Here is a 19,408-nt window from a genome sequence, read left to right on the forward strand (position 1 = left end):
ATAAGTGACACCAAAATAGTAATTTCCCCTAATTTCATAGCTGAAGCACTAAAATTACCAAAATTACGATTTTTATAGATGGAAATTGTCAATTTTTGGGTTCTGTCAAAAATAAAAATTTCTAAAATCTGTGTCTGTTGTTTAGGAATTTTGAAATTTTCTAGACTTAATAAGTGACACTAAAATAGTAATTTCCTCAAATTTCATGACTGTAGCACTAAAATTACCAAAGTTACGATTTTGCGAGAAGAAAATTGGAGATTTTTGCGTTTTCTAAAAAAAGAAAATTTCTAAAATCTGTGTCTTTTGCTCTAGAAATTTGAAATTTAGTAGACTTAATAAGTGACACCAAAATAGTAATTTCCCCAAATTTCATAGCTGAAGCACTAAAACTACCAAAATTACGATTTTTATAGATGGAAATTATCCATTTTTGGGTTCTCTCAAAAATAAAAATTTCTAAAATCTGTCTGTTGTTTAGGAATTTTGAAATTTTCTAGACTTAATAAGTGACACTAAAATAGTAATTTCCCCAAATTTCATGACTGCAGCACTAAAATTACCAAAGTTACGATTTTGCGAGAAGAAAATTGGAGATTTTTGCGTTTTCTAAAAAAAGAAAATTTCTGAAATCTGTGTGTCTTGCTCTAGAATTTTGAAATTTCGTAGACTTAATAAATGATACTAAACTAGTAATTTCCCCAAATTTCATAGTTGTATCACTGAAATTACCAAAGTTACGATTTTTAGAGATGAAGATCAATATGAAACTTTCTAAAATTGATGTCTTTTGCTCTAGAATTTTGAAATTTGGTAGACTTATAATAAGTAACTCAAAAATAGTAATTTACTTAAATTTTTTTAAATGTGGCATTAAAATTACTAAAGTTAGTATAATTTTTCGAAATAGAGATCGGAAATTTTTGCGTTTTCTAAAAAATTAAAATTGTTAAAATCGATGCCTCCGCCAGATTTACATTGAACGACCTGTATTTGCACCAAGAACGAATTACACGATAAAAATTAGTGACGTTGTGTGCAAGTAATCCAACGGGAAATCAGATTAGATGGTTCACAACATTTTAGACAAATTCCCATCCGAGTTGGGGCGAAATTTCCAATCGTTTAAAAGTAGGATTTTAAAGTTTAGCGGGATCCTTGGTCGGAAATGGATTATTAATTATCGGCGCTCTGAAAGTTATTGAAAGTTACTTAACTATCGTTTTTTTTCCGATGATATTATTCTAATTAAACTGAAGATAACGCCATTAATTTAAGTAACCTTTAATTAAAACACGGTCTCTCGGCACAAAATTAATTTTCAATTAATTATAACTAGGTTCTCGGAAGACTGTGATTCTTATAATTGCAGCTTGTAAGAATGAAAACACCAATTAGTGTTTGCCGGATACAATACGAACTGCGTAGAATGAGATCATAATTAGTCAAGTCGAATTTTGAACATCCGGAAAATACAAGACAGCACGGCACCTAATTGCACGCTTCAAAGTGACTTAAAATAAGTAATTTAGTTTAATGCATTCTTTTCAGCGTAAATCCTTTGAAAAGACAAATTTCTTTCCACCGAACTCAGTTTGTCTCTCTAATTGATTGAATCTGACAAAGGCCGGAAAATTCTCGAAAATATTGCGCCACTGAACAACTCATTTATTTTCCAAAAAATATCGACGATTTTCTTTGAGCCGAATAAATTGCGGGCTCTCTTTTATTTATCTGCCGACTCGTTATCTCGCAAATTTCAAAATTTTTGTTTAATGAGGCGGCAGGCCGGTAATTAATTTCTTAGGAATTTCGGCCCGGGGTGAATTAAATTGCATTTGACCGTGTCCGATCGCCCAAGTTTCGTAATTAGAAGCTAACGATCAAATGTCAAACAAAGCCCAAACCGGCGTCCGCAAGATCGTTTATCAAAAGAACTGCGCAATTTCAAGTCTTTAAAAATCGCAGTTTTTCCCCGTTGCCCCATTTTCGCCGTTATTATTGCAAACATGCAACATTTGCATTCGTTTTAATGACGCCGAGTTCATACATGCAACCAATTAATCCTCCTTAAAACCCGTTGTTTGATTTACCCGAATTACAAAGTTTCGCGAGTTCCCAATTTAAAAATTCTTGCGAGTTTTTTCCGACGCCGAAAGCGGGAATAATCCCCGACTTTATTGCATGAAATTACCGGTTTAGATTAAATCAGGAGAAACCGTAGAGGCGTGAATTGATTTAATGGAAAAAATACAAGTTTTTATAAAACAATGCTCGAGGTTTTTCGTTGGGATTTGTTTGGAATAAGTTGCTTAATTTTAACACCTTGGCTGTAATAAAATAAAGCGAAGTTTTTTGTTAAAAAAAACTTGATGGAAGCGCACAAAAGGTACAAAGAAAGTAAATTTATCATGACTGGGCGGTACGTCAGATCTCTTCACGAAAAGATAATTCCAACCTGGAAACGGATTAATATTTAATCAAATCAAATTGATTAACCTCACACACAGAGGGATGTCGGGTTTGATTAATGTTCTGGGGATTTTTATATTTATTTCCAAGGGGATAATTACGCGTGGGTGTTTAGATTTTTATTTTCCCTGTTTAGTTCAGGCAAAATGGACACAAAAATTACAAATGCTCAGAATAATTCCCATAAGGCTGATTTTTTGGAAATTGGAACAACATGTTAAATTCTCATGGGTCCAAGAGCAGTTCTAAGGTCTTTAAAATGCCCTGTTATACATTACAAATTTTACCATTAGTCAACGTTTTTGTACACGCAAAAACATAGAAATTTTTATTTTGAAGACGAACTAAAAATTTTCATGGCTTTTACTTAAATTCCGTAACTTTGTCAGAAATTTTACTACTTTAGACTTGCTAATTTACTGTTCTAAATTTTGAAATTTTAGAGCAACAAATAGAGTTTTTCGAAATTTTGATTTCAAAGAGGAACTAAAAATTTTTATTGCTTTTAAATTCCGTAACTTTGTCAAATTTTATTTTAAAATTGTGAAATTTAGAGGCTTTACTACTTTAGACTTGCTAATTTACTGCTCTAAATTTTAAAATTGGAGAGCAAGAAATAGAGTTTTTAAAAATTTTTATTTCAAAGAGGAACAAAAAAGTATCATGCCTTTAACTTAAATTCCGTAACTTTGTCAGATTTTATTGTAAAACTGTGAAATTTGGAGATTTTACTACTTTAGACTTGCTAATTTACTGCTCTAAATTTCAAAATTTTAGAGCAAGAAATAGAGTTTTTAGAAATTTTGATTTCATAGAGGTACAAAAAATTTTCATGGCTTTTACTTAAATTCCGTAATTTTGTCACATTTTATTTTAAAATTAAGAAATTTATAGGTTTTATTACTTTAGACTTGCTAATTTACTGCTCTAAATTTCAAAATTTTAGAACAAGAAATAAAGTTTTTAGAAATTTTTATTTCGAAGATGAACTAAACATTTTCATGACTTTTCACTTAAATGCCGTAACTTTGTCAAATTTCTTTTTAAATCTCTGAAATTAATTATTTTTACTACATTAGACTTGTTGATCTATTGTTCCAAAATTCAAAATTTTAGAACAAGAAATAAAGTTTTTAGAAATTTTTATTATTTCGAAGATGAACTAAACATTTTCATGACTTTCACTTAAATGCCGTAACTTTGTCAAATTTTATCTTAAATCTCTGAAATTAATTATTTTTACTACTTTAGACTTGTTGATCTATTGCTCCAAAATCCAAAATTTTAGAACAAAAAATAGAGTTTTTAAAAATTTTTATTTTGAATTTTCATGGCTGTTTTTTTAATTTCGTAACTTTGTCAGATTTTGTCCTAAAATTGTGAAATTTTGAGATTTTACTACTTTAGATTTGCTAATTTACTGCTTTAAATTTTAAAATTTTAGCAAGAAATAGAAATTTTAGAAATTTTTATTTCAAAGACGAACTAAAAATTTTCATGGCTTTAATTTAAATTTCGAAACTTGGCAGATTTCACTTTAAAATGTGAAATTTAGAGGTTTTACTACTTTAGACTTGCTAATTTACTGCTCTAAGTTTCAAAATTTTAGAGCAAGAAATACAGTTTTTAGAAATTTTGATTTCAAAGAGGTACAAAAAATTTTCATGGCTTTTACTTAAATTCTGTAACTTTGTCAGATTTCATTTTAAAATTGTGAAATTTGGAGGTTTTACTACCTTAAACTTGCTTATTTACTGCTCTAAATTTCAAAATTTTAGAGCAAGAAATACAGTTTTTAGAAATTTTGATTTCAAAGAGGTACGAAAAATTTTCATGGCTTTTACTTAAATTCTGTAACTTTGTCAGATTTCATTTTAAAATTGTGAAATTTGGAGGTTTTACTACCTTAAACTTGCTTATTTACTGCTCTAAATTTCAAAATTTTAGAGCAAGAAATAGAGATTTTAGAAATTTTTATTTCAAAGACGAACTAAAAATTTTCATGGCTTTAATTTAAATTCCGTAACTTTGTAAGATTTCATTTAAAAACTGTAAAATTTAAAGGTTTTATTACTTAAGACTTACTTATTTACTGCTCTAAATTTTAAAATTGAAGAACAAGAAATAGAGTTTTAGAAATTTTTATTTCGAAGTGAAACTAAAAATTTTCATGACTTTAACTTAAATTCCGTAATTTTGTCAAATTTTATCCTGAAACTCTGAAATTTGGAGGTTATACTACTTTGGATTCGTTCATCTACTGCTCCAATTTCCAAAATTTTAGAGCAAAAAACAGAATTTTTAGGAATTTTATTTCGAAGACGATCTAAAAATTTTCATGGCTTTTATTTAAATTCCGTAACTTTGTCAGATTTTATCCTAAAACTGTAAAATTTTAAGGTTTTATTACTTTAAACTTGCAAATATACTGCTCTAAATTTCAAAATTTTAGAGCAGAAAATAGAGTTTTTAGATATTTTTGTTTTAAAGACGAACTAAAAATAAACAAAGAAATTTAATCTGAAGAAGATTAATGTCATACAATGTTAGAAAATCTGGTGAATTAGTCGTTTTCGATGTTATAAAAAAAGCGCTCAAAGTACTTTATTTTGAAAAAACTATAAAAAAGAGACTATTTTTTGTAAATTTAAAAAAAATCATTGTACAGGGTGATTTCTAAAAAAACCGCAGGCGTTGTAGAATTTTTATTTATGAACCGATTTCAAAAATTAAGAAAGCAAATTAAATGGTTTTTAATTTACTATAAACTGATGAATTTAGCTTTTTTCTATATGTCTTAGTATCTTTTGGGCGATATTCAACTTTCTTATTTTCAATTGGCACCCATATTTTTTTTTGCATAATTTGGAAGATATTAATTTTCTTGATTCAGAGATGTGTAATATGTTCTACTTTTACAAAGAAATATTTAAAAAAAAATTATTAAAATTGAAAAAAATAGGCAATAAAAGTGCATGGTGTCAATTGTGTATTTTAATTAAATTAGGTACATGTTTTTTTTGATTTGTAATTATTATTGTCTTTTGATATTAATAATTTCAAAAAAGATTGCCAATCCTTTCTGTTATTGGCTGCTTTTTGACATTACAATAATGGTATTGTTTTACTTGACAACAGGCACCTAGATTTTATTAACTTTTATTGGTTAAATTTTAATTTGCTTTAATTTTTGATATAATTTTTTAATATTTTGTTTTGTAAAAGTTGAACGTATTTCACATTTCTGAATTAAGAAAATTAATATCTCCAAATTATGAAAAAAAAATATGGGTACCAATTTAAAATAAGAAAGTTGAATATCGCCTAAAAGATACTAAGACATTTAGAAAAATTCCTACAATAATTATTTGTTTCACTAGGCTAGAAAATGGTATTTTGGAAATGCAAGGAAAGTAATTTTAGGGAAATTTCATCAGCTAGGAAATAGGTTGGTAGCACCCCATTCAAATCAAACGATTGCAGATTAATGTAAATTCAAATGTGATTCAGCAAATTTTTGTGGAATCTCTACTTAATTCATTTACCTTTATTATTTTCGAATCCAAATCGGCACACAAATTGACACAATTGACATTTATGCAGCGATGCCAACTTGCAAAATAAAACCAACTATTCGAAATGTCACGTTTGACTGCCTAGACATTCAAAAGGTGATTTTCTTGCCGCAAATGAGTATCACAAATCTCATGAAAAGTGACGGAGGCGCACAAAAAATATTATAAAGTTTCATGTTAATTTTGCCTGGACCACATTAGCGCTCTTCACCTCCTCTGAGTGTAAAAATGAAGCTTGTCCAACATTCATGTCTGCAATATTGTGTATTGTAACAACAGCACCAACAGTAAGCATATTAAACCCTTCTAATTGTCTGGCTTCATCCCTGTGGAAATCTATTGTAATTTGATGGTTTACTTTGGAGATATCTACTCGTAAGCGTAACGCGAACATCCACCTCAAAGTTTAATTTAATATCAAAGCATTATACTCTCAACGATAATTATCATCACTAATCTCAACTTTGCATGTGTTGGGACGTTTTGTCCGTTAAAAATTCCCGTCTAGACTCCAGAGGTGTCGGCAGGTGCAGCGGAAATCACTCTCTTATCCTCCAGAGAATTTTTTCCTCGATCAGACGCTTAAACTCCTTAAAGTGGAAAAAGTCGTGTGGTCGAAGATAATGGGTGGAAGAAGTTAATGACGAGGATCTCCAGGGTCTGATTTTAATATTCTCCGCGTTTGCAGTTTTCCGAATAGTTGCAAAATTGTGAAATATCGCCGCAATGTTAATTTAGTCGGCATCAATCAAGCGAAATACACGCAAAAATGATTGTTGAACTAATGAAGCTAATGGACGTGTTTTTTTTTAACTGGGAGTTAAATAATTTTTTAATTGTGATTAATTCGCGCGACTCTATGACGAATGCTGTTTACCGCTATATTTACACGCCCCATTTGCGATCGTTCATATTTTATGGTAATTTTTTGCTCGGCGCCGGGTTCCACTGACGTCGATGTATTAACTTGCGTATAAATATTTATGTGGCGAATTAAAGGAGTAAAAATGAGGAGATGCGCTTCGGTAATTACTGCGGTTGTAGCAAAAACAATCTTCTTGTAATCTTTGATTGTTAATTATTCGTGTAGAGAAACTTGAAGATTACATCTGACTGAGGAGAGCAGGCGCTTTATTGAATTTTCAACGGAATTATTTTAAACGAAGGCAAAGAGGAGAACGTTTGAGTGGGATATTTTCCTCGCAAACAGTTAATAAACTTCAATCTGTTGAATTTCTAGATTGTAATTACATGGAAATAGTCAACCACAAGAAACAAGCTTCATTAGTTGCCACGTTTGAGAAGAGAACTTTATAGAATTACCCGATTTCAAGACTAATATCTTAGAGCTATTATTTTAATAACTCTCACGCTAATTTATTAAATTTCTCTACAATTTCAATTACAGTACGATGAAGCCTTTTAACTTATTTCACTAGTCTGTGGTTTTAAGGATAAGAACTGCACAAAGCGCAATCTGTAGCAAAATTACAAGGTAAGATCTCCATTATTTCCGAGCTATTGTGGATTGAAAAATGCGAAACTAGTTTTGTGTTTAAAATATGTTTATTACATTGAAATTTCCAACTTGCATTCCACGTAATTTTTTGAAAAAACAAAAATGGTGGATGCGCCAGGCGACAATGCAGTTTTATTAGTCTTTTGTTTATTTAGTGCAGCGTTTTTATTAACTCGGAAAATGTTGCACGATTGGGTTTTCAAATTCCACGTTGACACTCAATTTTCATTGATTTAACTGATGTGGAGCATCAAATTTCATAGCTGGAGCACTAAAATTACCGAAATTACGGTTTTTAGAGGTGGAGATAGGAAATTTTCGCGTTGTCTTAAAATTGAAAATTTCTAAAATCTGTGTCTCTTGCGCTAGAATTTTGAAATTTCGTAGACTTAATAAGTGACAATAAAATAGTAATTTCCCTAAATTTCATAGCTGTAGCACTAAAATTACTAATATTACGATTTTTAGAGTTGGAGTTCAGTAATTTTTGCATTGTCTTAAAAATGAAAATTTCTAAAAATCTGTGCCTCTTGCTCTAAAATTTTGAAATGTCGTAAACTTAATAAGTGACACTAAAATAGTAATTTTCCCAAATTTCATAGCTGTAGCACTAAAATTACCAAAATTACGATTTTTAGTGTTAGAGAACGGCAATTTTTGCATGGTCTTAAAAATGAAAATTTCTAAAATCTGTGCCTCTTGCTTTAGAATTTTGAAATTTCGTAGACTTAATAAATGATATTAAAATAGTGATTTCCCCAGATTTCATAACTGTAGCACTAAAATTACCAAAATTACGATTTTTAGAGATGGAGATTGGCAATTTTTGCATTGTCTTAAAAATGAAAATTTCTAAAATCTGTGTCTTTTGCTTCTCTGAAATTTTGAAATTTGGTAGACTTATTAAGTAATTCTAAAATAATAATAATTTCTTTAAATTTCATAGCTGTAGCATTTAAATTACCTAAGTTACAATTTTTACAACTGGAGATCGGTAATTTTTGCATCGTCTTAAAAATAAAAATTTCTAAAATCTGAGTTTCTTGCTCTAGAATTTTGTAATTTAGTTGAATTAATAAATGAACTTAATAAAATAATAATGTCTCCAAATTTCATAGCTATAGCAATTATTCTGAAGTTATTTTCAGAATTATGTATTTGTTATTACGGCATTAGTAAAAAATGGAACTAAAAAATGCAAAATTTCAAATTTCCCGCCCTAAATTTCGAAAGGTGCATAACTGCGAAATGAATATCTGTCACTATTTACCTAAGACTTGTAACTCTCGTAATTTTCATTTAATTTCAATTAAATTTGAGCAGATAACTAATGTGGACTAAATAACTAATGAGACCAAACTACAGAACTAAAGAGCAAAGAGAGTTTTCGCTAGGATTACGTCCAGATTTGTTAATTTCTTGTTTAGATCGTATTAATTTGATTCAGTTTGTTTTCAAAACGGGCTTTGTAAAAAACTTGAATTTTCATCCATTGTTAACTGAATTTCCAGATACATTTATCGCAGAGCTCTCCAAAGTTATAAACTTTTTCTCTTCGCTGCCATAAACAGTTAAAAACTAGTTAATTACGCTTCACTTGAGCTTCGACGGAAAAGTGCCGGTTCTCTATTTATTTTAAAAGTTTCAACCTGGGAGAATATTTGCCGTATTATATAATAGAAGTTCAACATGGCAAAAACCGTCTGTCTGAAAGAGCAATCAAGATTAGTAGTAACTAAAAATGCGGCGCTGCTGTTTGATCCTCTAGGAAATGATTGCCGTCAGTCCCGCAATTCTCGCAGACACGTTTACTCCCACGGGAGTAAGAAACAAACTCCTAACATAAAACAAAAATAAAAGTTAGAAGCAATTTAACATAGGCACGTAGTGCGTTTAGGTATAAATCGTCGCAGGTTAAAACGTCCCACGCACACGTAAATTTCGTGATTTTTAAAAGCGAGCGCGTCTCGTTTTTAATTAAATACTTGTAATTAAACTAGTAAAAGCCGGCAAGTTTCCTCATTTCATTAAATCCCAGTTAAAAACGTTGCTAGCCGTGTTGAAATTTTATTGTAAATTGCGTGTTTTCAGCAGCTCGTACTATCATCTTGTATTTGCCAATAAAAAAGCTTTTTCGGGGAAGAATAAAACGGCGCAATATGCAGTCGAATATAAAAAAGAGGTAATTTCGCAATAATTTTTATCATGTGCGTCGGTCAGCGTTTCTGTTTTTATCTGTATTCTGACTGCACATCTACATGCAGAGAGTATAAACATATTTAAAAGGCAGAAGCATAGCTGCATTTGCATATTAACTGAATTATGGAAATGTAATTAGTTTTGAAACCCGGTCGGTCTAGCGAGCCGGCGCCTCATTTCTGTTTTATGGAAAGATATTTTTACACAACTCATCACTGTCCTTAATAAATATCCGAACTTGTAATCATGAGGTTAAATTGGTCCATCAGAAGTTAGAAGGGAGCAAAGCGCTTCAAGTTTAATAATTAGAATAAATTTGGGGCATGCATTAGTTGAGGGAACGAAGGGCTGCACGTGGTATAAAGTTAACTAATATAGGGGACTTTGAATCCTCCGAGGATACTTCTAGGACTCGGCACGACGTTTGCAATTAACCAAACATTACAAAAACGCCCCTCAAAAAAACGTCAAGACGCTCCAAATATCTTAATATTCCCCGCCCACTTGTACGTACTAATATCTCATTAAGTTCAACTTCCCCTAATGAGGATTTCGATGAAAGCTTCGTTATCGATTCAAGTTGGTAGTCGTCCTAAAAGCCTTAGCTTGTATCTTAACACACCCAAATAAGAGAAGCTCGCATCAAATATTTACGAATGAGTGCCACAACCGTGTTACGACACCATTCCATAATAATAAGAGCCGACATATGCGTATGTAAAGTGAGGGTGATTGCGGTTGGAGGTGGAGGCTTTAGACATCATGATCTATGCAGACCCAACGGTAACCAACCACTGGACAGGATAAACGATAGCTTTGGACGGAGGTCCATCAGTTTAGCCAACCTCTGTTGTTAACCCGCCACTTTAACCCCCTATTAAGGGAGAGTTGCACGGACATAAACACGTTTGTTGATTAATTAATGGAAAGTAACAAAGTGGCATAAAAACCGAAAAAATGTCATATCGATAAAAACAATCGCGCAGCTGCGCGCGGTGTTGATTTTGTTTAATTTTAATCGCACTGTGAAAACACGAGTGTTTTGATAAATCAAAAAATGTTTGTTTTAAATTTTAATTTGGGCCTGGACGGTTTTTCCTAATACCCCACTAAATGTCAGTTAGGACCGACCTCTTCGAAAATAAAACTACAAGTAATCCTTCAGCGTGTTCCCGGAAATTGTACGTCGGTCTGATCCTTGTTCCTCTTACACATCCTTATTGCGTTTTCCCTCTACTTTTTCCAGCTTTACTGTTCTTTAAGAGTGACAAGTTAATTTCCAGGTTTCATGCGCGTTGCCGTAATTTCGAAACTACTTGGAACAATTTCACTTATCGTCACACAATTATTCGTTTCTTTGCGTACTTTAATTAAAATTGTTTACGACGGAGGCAAATTTTTATTTCCACGCCATAATTAAGATTATAACGGGGATAATTTACATAAAATTAGCCCTCGTCTTTAATTTTAATTCAGTTTAACAATGCTTCAAAACAGGAAGCAGCTTTCGGAGTTTTTTACTTCCGCGATTTTGAGAGGGATTTAATTTTTTCTTGCGGTGTTGCTTGCAAAATTCAGAGGGAAATGTTACAAGCTGGATTTTTAATAAGGAGAAATAATATATTTCCGGCGGTTGCTCGGAGCAAATACAGAGATAATTTCATTAATCCGAACGTGAAGAGTTTTAACGTGTCTTGGGATGCGTGATCTAATCACGTTAACCTACTTTAGAATGTGCTCGGAAAAATGCTAAATTAACAAAGGAGTAAAGAAAAGATCCGATATAAATTGAGGCGTTATGCAGCTTGACATACATGTATTTCACAGTCGACGGAGTTTATCATTCCTGTGCTGCGTTATAAGTCACCGAGGTATTTCTATCATCCTAAAATACCACAACTATGGATATAAACTTGCTTGTACATAGAAGCCCGACAAACTTTGTTTTTCAAACGAATACTTTTGTTGCGAATATGGAAAACTATCCCAGCGCATCCACCAATTTTAACATTAAAAAAACTCTCATCAGTTCAATTGGTGAAAATTGAACATCCACGTGAAAATTTTAAAATCCAATCGGGCGCTACATTTTTACACAGTTAATAAAAACGTGCCGCTAAATAAAAAAAGTTAATAAACTCAAAATGAATGTCTCGGCGTCTCGCCCATTTTTATTATTTCTAAATTACTTCAGATGCAGCTTGCTGGGGATTTCCATGTAATGGAACATATTTTAAACATGAACATTATAAGCACACTCGCATTTTACAATGTACAAAGCTCGGAAATAATTGACATCTTACCTTGTAGTTACAATACAGATTGCGCTTTACCGCAAACTGCACATACGATCGCGGAAACTGGTAATTGTCTTTAAGACCACAGATTTGTTAAATAAGCTGGCAATGAGGAATAAAATCGAATGGAACGGGAATTATTGGAGTATCCGAAATATTAGAGCTTCACATCAGTTAAATCAGAGAAAATTGACTGTCCAGAAATTGTAATAGTAAAAATTGTAGTTTATTTTAGTCATTTATTAAGTTTACAAAAATTCCATATCTAAGAGCAAGAGACATCGATTACACAAATTTTCGATTTTTAAGACAACCTAAAAATCCTAACTTTGGTAATTTCAGTGCTACAACTATAAAATTTGGGGAAATTACTATTTTAATGTTACTTATTAAGTCTACTAAATTTCAAAATTTTAGAACAAGAGGCACCAATTTTAGAAATTTTCGTTTTTGAGGCAACCCAAAAATTGCCGATTTCCATCTCTAAAAATCGTAACTTTGGTAATTTTAGTGCTACAGCTATGAAATTTAGGGAAATAATTATTTTAGAGTTGTGTACTAACTCCACCAAATTGCAAAATTTGTAATTCTGGTAATTTTAATGCTACAGATATGAAAATTGGGGTGTATTAATTCCACCAAATTTTAAAATTGTGGAGCAAAAAAATACGAGTTTTAGAAATGTTCGTTTTTAAAATGAAGCAAAAATTTCCAATATCCTCCACCAAAAATCGAAGTTCTGGTAATTTTAGTGCTATAGAAATGAAATTTGGGGAAATTACTATCTTAAAGTCACTTATTAAGTTTACTAAATTTCAAAATTCTAGAGCAACAAACGCATATTTTAAAAAAAAATATTTTTAAAACAACGCAAAAATTTCCCATCTCTGTCTGGAAAAATTGTAATTTTAGTAATTTTAGTGCTACAGCTATGAAATTTAGGGCAATTACTCTTTTAGTGCTACTTATTAAGCCTACAAAATTTCAAAATTCTAGACTAAGAGATGCAAATTTTAGAAATTTTATTTTTGAAACATCCAAAAATTGCCGATCTCCATGTCTAAAAATTGTAATTTTGGCAATTTTAGTGCTACAACTATGAAATTTGAGGAAATTTTTATTTTAGTATCACTTATTAAGTCTACAAAGTTTCAAAATTTTAAAGCAAGAGACACAGATTTTAGAAATTTTCATTTTTAAGACAACGCAAAAATTGAAGATCTCCATAACTAAAAATCGTAATTTTGGTAATTTTAATGCTACGGCTATGAAATTTAGGAAAATTACTATTTTAGTGTCACTTATTAAGTCTACAAAACTTCAAAATTCTAAACAAAGAGACACAGATTTTAGAAATTTTCATTTTTAAGACAATGCAAAAATTGAAGACCTCCATCACTAAAAATCGTAATTTTGGTAATTTTAGTGCTATTGTTATGAAAGTTGGGGAAGTTACTATTTTAGAGTCACTTATTAAGTCTGCCAAATTTAAAAATTCTAGAGCAAGAGACACCAATTTTAGAAATTTTTGTTTTTTAATTAACGTAAAAATTGCCGATTTTCATCTCTAAAATTCGTAATTTTGGTAATTTTAGTGCTATAGAACTGAAATTTCGGGAAATTACGACTTTTTTTAAGTCACTTATTAAGTTTACTAAATTTCAAAATTCTAGAGCAACAGACACAAATTTTAAAAATTTTCATTTTGCAGAGACACAAAAATTGCCGATTTCCATGTCTAAAAATCGTAATTTTGGCAATTTTAGTGCTACATCTATGAAATTTGAGGAAACTACTGTTTTAGTGTCACTTATTAAGTCTACAAAACTTCAAAATTCTAGACAAAGAGACACAGATTTTAGAAATTTTCATTTTTAAAACAATGCAAAAATTGAAGATCTCCAACAAAAATCGTAATTTTAGAAATTTTAGTGCTGCAGCTATGAAATTTGGGGAAATTACTATTTTAGTGTCACTTATTAAGTCTACAAAATTTCAAAATTCTAGACCAAGAGACACCAACTTTAGAAATTTTCATTTTTAAGACGATGTAAAAATTGTTGATCTCCAACTCTAAAAATCGCAATTTTGGTAATTTTAGTGCTACAGTTATGAAATCTGGGGAAATCACTATTTTAATGTCATTTATTAAGTCTACAAAATTTCAAAATTTTAGAGCAAGAGACACAGATTTTAGAAATTTTTATTTTTTAATCAACTTAAAAATTGCTGATTTTCATCTCTAAAAATCGTAATTTTGGTAATTTTAGTGCAAAATTCTCTAGAGATACACTCCGCCAAATTGTATTTAAAGATTTGGCAGACCACAAAAAATTTTTAATTAAAATTCCCAGATCTAGGGACTTTCCCTGAATCTAGGGATTTTTAAAGTATTGGAGGAAAATTAGTGGCAATTTGACGGTTTCTGTTTGATGTTTCGCAGGAATTACAGTTTTAAAAATTCAGCATTGTGCAACGACCAATCGCAGAGCCGCATTTTAAATTTGGCGCCCGCAAAAATTCCCTGCTTTTTGGTATTTTTAACAAATAATCTAGTGATGATATAAATTTAGTTTTGGCACCACTGATAATTCCCCCAGCACGTCGAAAGCGCCCTCTGTCATTTTGTCCCGATCCTCTTAAATAATGGCCGAGGAGTTAATTAGCGTAATTCGTTGCAACAATTGTGATGAAGTGTTGATAAATGTAATCCCATCGTGAATCCCGTGTGTAATTGAAGTAAATTGAAACAAATTATTTCGCGTTAAAAAGGTGCAATTAAACGCAAGTAAAGCCTGACGCGCATAACTTAATCAAATTAGTTCGAATTAAATTAAGTGGTTTTTCCGGTAATCTTAATGGTTAGCGCAAATGTGTTTAAACTCGTCTCTTCCATGTTTAAGGGACCATGCTCGTAATTATCACCCGAATAAATCACTACAAAGTCGAGTATGAGAAACTTAGCGAACTATCGTCTAAACCACACGCAATTAACTTTAGAGCGGTTCTCGTTTGAAATTATTTTGTCCGAAAGTAAGAAAAACACCCGCGAAGGGCGAAAGAGGGCAAAAAGTAGCGTTGCCCTGCGTTCTTTTCGGCACTTCCTCAGCCATTGTTTCCGCTACATTTGACGTGTTTCCGAGCCATATTCTTGTCCCGAAGCCCCTTATCACCTCGCCTATCACTTCCTCTCCGATTATCACGATGCTTCTATTTTATCTCATCTTGACGTTGAACGTACTCCTCAGCGCTGCGCTCTTGAAAGATGACTTTATGTAAGCGGAGCTCCTTTAAAAGCAGAGACAAAGGACGCGGATATTTACATAACTAATAAAACGGTTCATCTGCGGCCTGTGCTGCGAGTCAATTCATTAACTGTCTTTTCGTTCTGTTTCAGATGCAAGTGGCCCCATACACGACGACTGGTTTTATTTTGGGTCTTGCGTTCGTCCGTTTCGCTGCACTTAGCATGATTCTACCACCGGCGTGTCCTCCAGAGTGTATTTGCTTATCGCAGACGCAGGTAATGAAGTGTGGTTAATTAAATTAACTGTGGAAAAATGGCGACAATCATCCCACTTCCGCTCTCTGAATTGTTAATTCTCTATCACGCTAATGACCAGCGCTCGCCTTTGTTGACTTATTGATAACAATACAGCGTCATCGTTAAACTTGCATAGGTCTACACAGAGCATCAATCCTTATTATGTCTGGTACGCACCACCCCATAAATATTTAATGACGATGCTCGCCTATAAAAAAATTTTTTTACACATCACCAAACGACAAAAACCGTCCCAGTTTCGCACCCTATTAAATCATGACCACTGGGACCTTCTGAGATAAGTTCGGTCGTGCAAACCCCAATTGACTTCCGGACCTGGACCCTCCATAACTCGACTTTAACGCTCTTAATTTGATTTTTTGTTTCAGGTGCTGTGTAATTCCGGCGGATTACGAGAGATTCCGGTGAAACTGCTCCCATCGACGGTGGAACATTTATCGTTAACCAGAAACCACTTTCCAGTCATCAAGAGTGACGCTTTCGCGGGGTTGAGGTATCTGAGGAAGCTGTCTTTAGACGGCAACAACATATCAATCATTAAACCGTTCGCCTTCAGGGGGCTTCCGCGGCTAAGGGAATTATCCATACAGGTATTAAACATTCAATAATATTCCAGGTATAAGGTTGATTTTTTGTGTTGACCTTCTTTTTATTAATCTAAATAAATTGTCAAGAGTCCCTACCGATAGGTGTGCTGCTAAAAAAGTTACGCGGTGGTAAATGTTAATGTGCCTTATCAAATTTGCAACAAAAAAAACTTTATAATATTTTCAAGATTTATTTACAAGAAATTGAGTGGTATTAATAAAAACTAGCATTTGCTTATACTTACGATTTTATAAGTAAATACTTATATTGGTATTAATAAAGTTTTAGCAATTGCTGATGCTTTTTAGCACATGCTTTTGCTTGTAGTAAGTACTTACAAGCATAAACTACCATATGTATTAATAAAAACTAGTAGATACTTAATGCTATAAGTAAATACTTATAAATTTACCAGTCTGCTCATCAGCGTGCTGATGCAGTGGTATTCAAGATGTTTTGTAAATTATGAGAAGTAAAAACATATAAAACCCGACGAGAAGACCTTTCAGAACGCGAATTCTTAAAATTGTACCGATTTTTACCCCATCACATTCAATGGATGGCTAAACATTTTTTGGGAAAACATGATAGAGAAAACTAGTAGAGAAGCGCTTAATTTATTCAAAAAATAATTTTTTTAACGATATACGGCGAACCCTGGTAAAATGTACATTTCTTTGACATTTTTTAAGCGGAAACGAGTTTTCAAGTTTCCAACTAGGTGTCGGGGAAGATGTTGAGAATAGCCAACCTACGGTTTCAAAATATTCTAAATATTTCTTAGCATTTTGGAATAGTTGTCGGGATTTAATAAATATCTAGGTATTCAATCCCATTACGATTAATTTGTTCAAACTTTAACTTTTAAAGGCTCCGAAATCACTCAAAAATAAATAATTGGCTGCTAGGCAACTACTTCTTTTGGTTATAAGTAACTTATAATCCATAATATTTAATGATTTAATAATTTACTAATTAATATTGTTATTTAAAATTCATAGAGAGTAACAATATTTTTGAAATATATTGCAGCTTAAATTTGTAACAATTAACATTTACTAAATAATAATAATAATAATTGTATTATAGTATACGTATGTCTAAGCACTTCCTGAAAAACCACTAGCATTTACTAGTAAGTATTAGCAACAAGTACCTTCTTATTATTAATACGGATTTAAGTAATTGCTTTTACTACTTGCTAATGCTAAAAAGTAGAAGCAAATGCTAGTAAGCATTTACTTATAAGCATTTACTAGTTTTTATTAATACCACCCATTGTCTCTTTTTCACGGCATCTTCTAGTTCGTCTTCGAAATAAAAATTTCTAAAAACTCTATTTTTTGCTATAAAGTTATGAAATTTAAAGCAGTAGATTAACAGATCTAAAGTATTTTCAAATTTCCAAATTCTAGAGCAACAGACACAGATTTTAGAATTTTTCTTTTTTAAGACGATGCAAAAATTTTCGATTTCCGTTTTTAAAAATCGTAGCTTTGGTAATTTTAGTGCTACAGTCATGAAATTTACGGAAATTACTATTTTAGTGTCACATATTAAGTATACGAAATTTCAAAATTCTAAAGCAACAGACACAGATTTTAGAATTTTTCTTTTTTAAGACGATGCAAAAATTTCCGATCTCCATGTTTATAAATTCGTAATTTTGGTAATTTTAGTGTTACAGTAATAAAATTTAGTGAAATTTCTATTTTAGTGTTATTTAGTTAGCCTACGAAATTTCAAAATTCTAAACCAACAGACATAGATTTTAGAATTTTTCTTTTTTAAAACGATGCAAAATTTTCCGATCTCCATTTAAAAAAATCATAATTTTAGTAATTTTACTGCTACAGTCATGAAATTTGCGGAAATTACTATTTTAGTGTCACTTATTAGGTCTACGAAATTTCAAAATTCTAAAGCAATAGACACAAATTTTAGAATTTTTCTTTTTTAAGACGATGCAAAAATTTCCGATCTCCATGTTAAAAATTCGTTATTTTGGTAATTTTAGTGTTACAGTAATAAAATTTAGGGAAATTACTATTTTAGTGTCACTTATTAAGTCTATGAAATTTCAAAATTTTAAACCAACAGACACAGATTTTAGAATTTTTTTTTTTAAGACGATGCAAAAATTTCCAATCTCCATGTTAAAAATTCGTAATTTTGGTAATTCTAGTGTTACAGTAATAAAATTTTGGGAAATTACTATTATAGTGTTATTCAGTAAGCCTAGGAAATTTCAAAATTCTAAACCAACAGACACAGATTTTAGAATTTTTCTTTTTTAAGACGATGCAAAAATTTCCAATCTCCATGTTAAAAATTCGTAATTTTGGTAATTCCAGTGTTACAGTAATAAAATTTTGGGAAATTACTATTATAGTGTTATTCAGTAAGCCTCGGAAATTTCAAAATTCTAAACCAACAGACACAGATTTTAGAATTTTTCTTTTTAAGACGATGCAAAATTTTCCGATCTTCATTTAAAAAAATCATAATTTTAGTAATTTTAGTGCTACAGTCATGAAATTTGCGGAAATCACTATTTTAGTGTCACTTATTAGGTCTACGAAATTTCAAAATTCTAAAGCAATAGACACAGATTTTAGAATTTTTCTTTTTTAAGACGATGCAAAAATTTCCGATCTCCATGTTAAAAATTCGTTATTTTGGTAATTTTAGTGTTACAGTAATAAAATTTAGGGAAATTACTATTTAAGTGTCACTTATTAAGTCTATGAAATTTCAAAATTTTAAACCAACAGACACAGATTTTAGAATTTTTTTTTTTTAAGACGATGCAAAAATTTCCAATCTCCATGTTAAAAATTCGTAATTTTGGTAATTCTAGTGTTACAGTAATAAAATTTTGGGAAATTACTATTATAGTGTTATTCAGTAAGCCTAGGAAATTTCAAAATTCTAAACCAACAGACACAGATTTTAGAATTTTTCTTTTTTAAGACGATGCAAAAATTTCCAATCTCCATGTTAAAAATTCGTAATTTTGGTAATTCCAGTGTTACAGTAATAAAATTTTGGGAAATTACTATTATAGTGTTATTCAGTAAGCCTCGGAAATTTCAAAATTCTAAACCAACAGACACAGATTTTAGAATTTTTCTTTTTAAGACGATGCAAAATTTTCCGATCTTCATTTAAAAAAATCATAATTTTAGTAATT

The 19,408-nt window shown here is 31.1% G+C and overlaps 1 protein-coding gene across 1 annotated transcript in view; it reads left to right on the top strand.

Moving 5' to 3' along the window:
* The window catches only part of LOC148166621 (uncharacterized), an 86,235-nt gene that overhangs the window by 64,157 nt on the left and 2,670 nt on the right, over positions 1-19,408 (top strand). The window contains exons 4-5 of the mRNA XM_088048925.1: positions 15,460-15,585; positions 15,996-16,217. Of these exons, the coding sequence (XP_087905051.1) occupies positions 15,460-15,585; positions 15,996-16,217 (348 nt within the window). The remainder of the gene's footprint in view (positions 1-15,459; positions 15,586-15,995; positions 16,218-19,408) is intronic.

The sequence above is a fragment of the Gnatocerus cornutus genome, unplaced genomic scaffold (assembly GCF_029298725.1).
Source record: "Gnatocerus cornutus isolate USDA-ARS CGAHR unplaced genomic scaffold, icGnaCorn1.1 ctg00000023.1, whole genome shotgun sequence".
NCBI lineage: Eukaryota > Metazoa > Arthropoda > Insecta > Coleoptera > Tenebrionidae > Gnatocerus > Gnatocerus cornutus.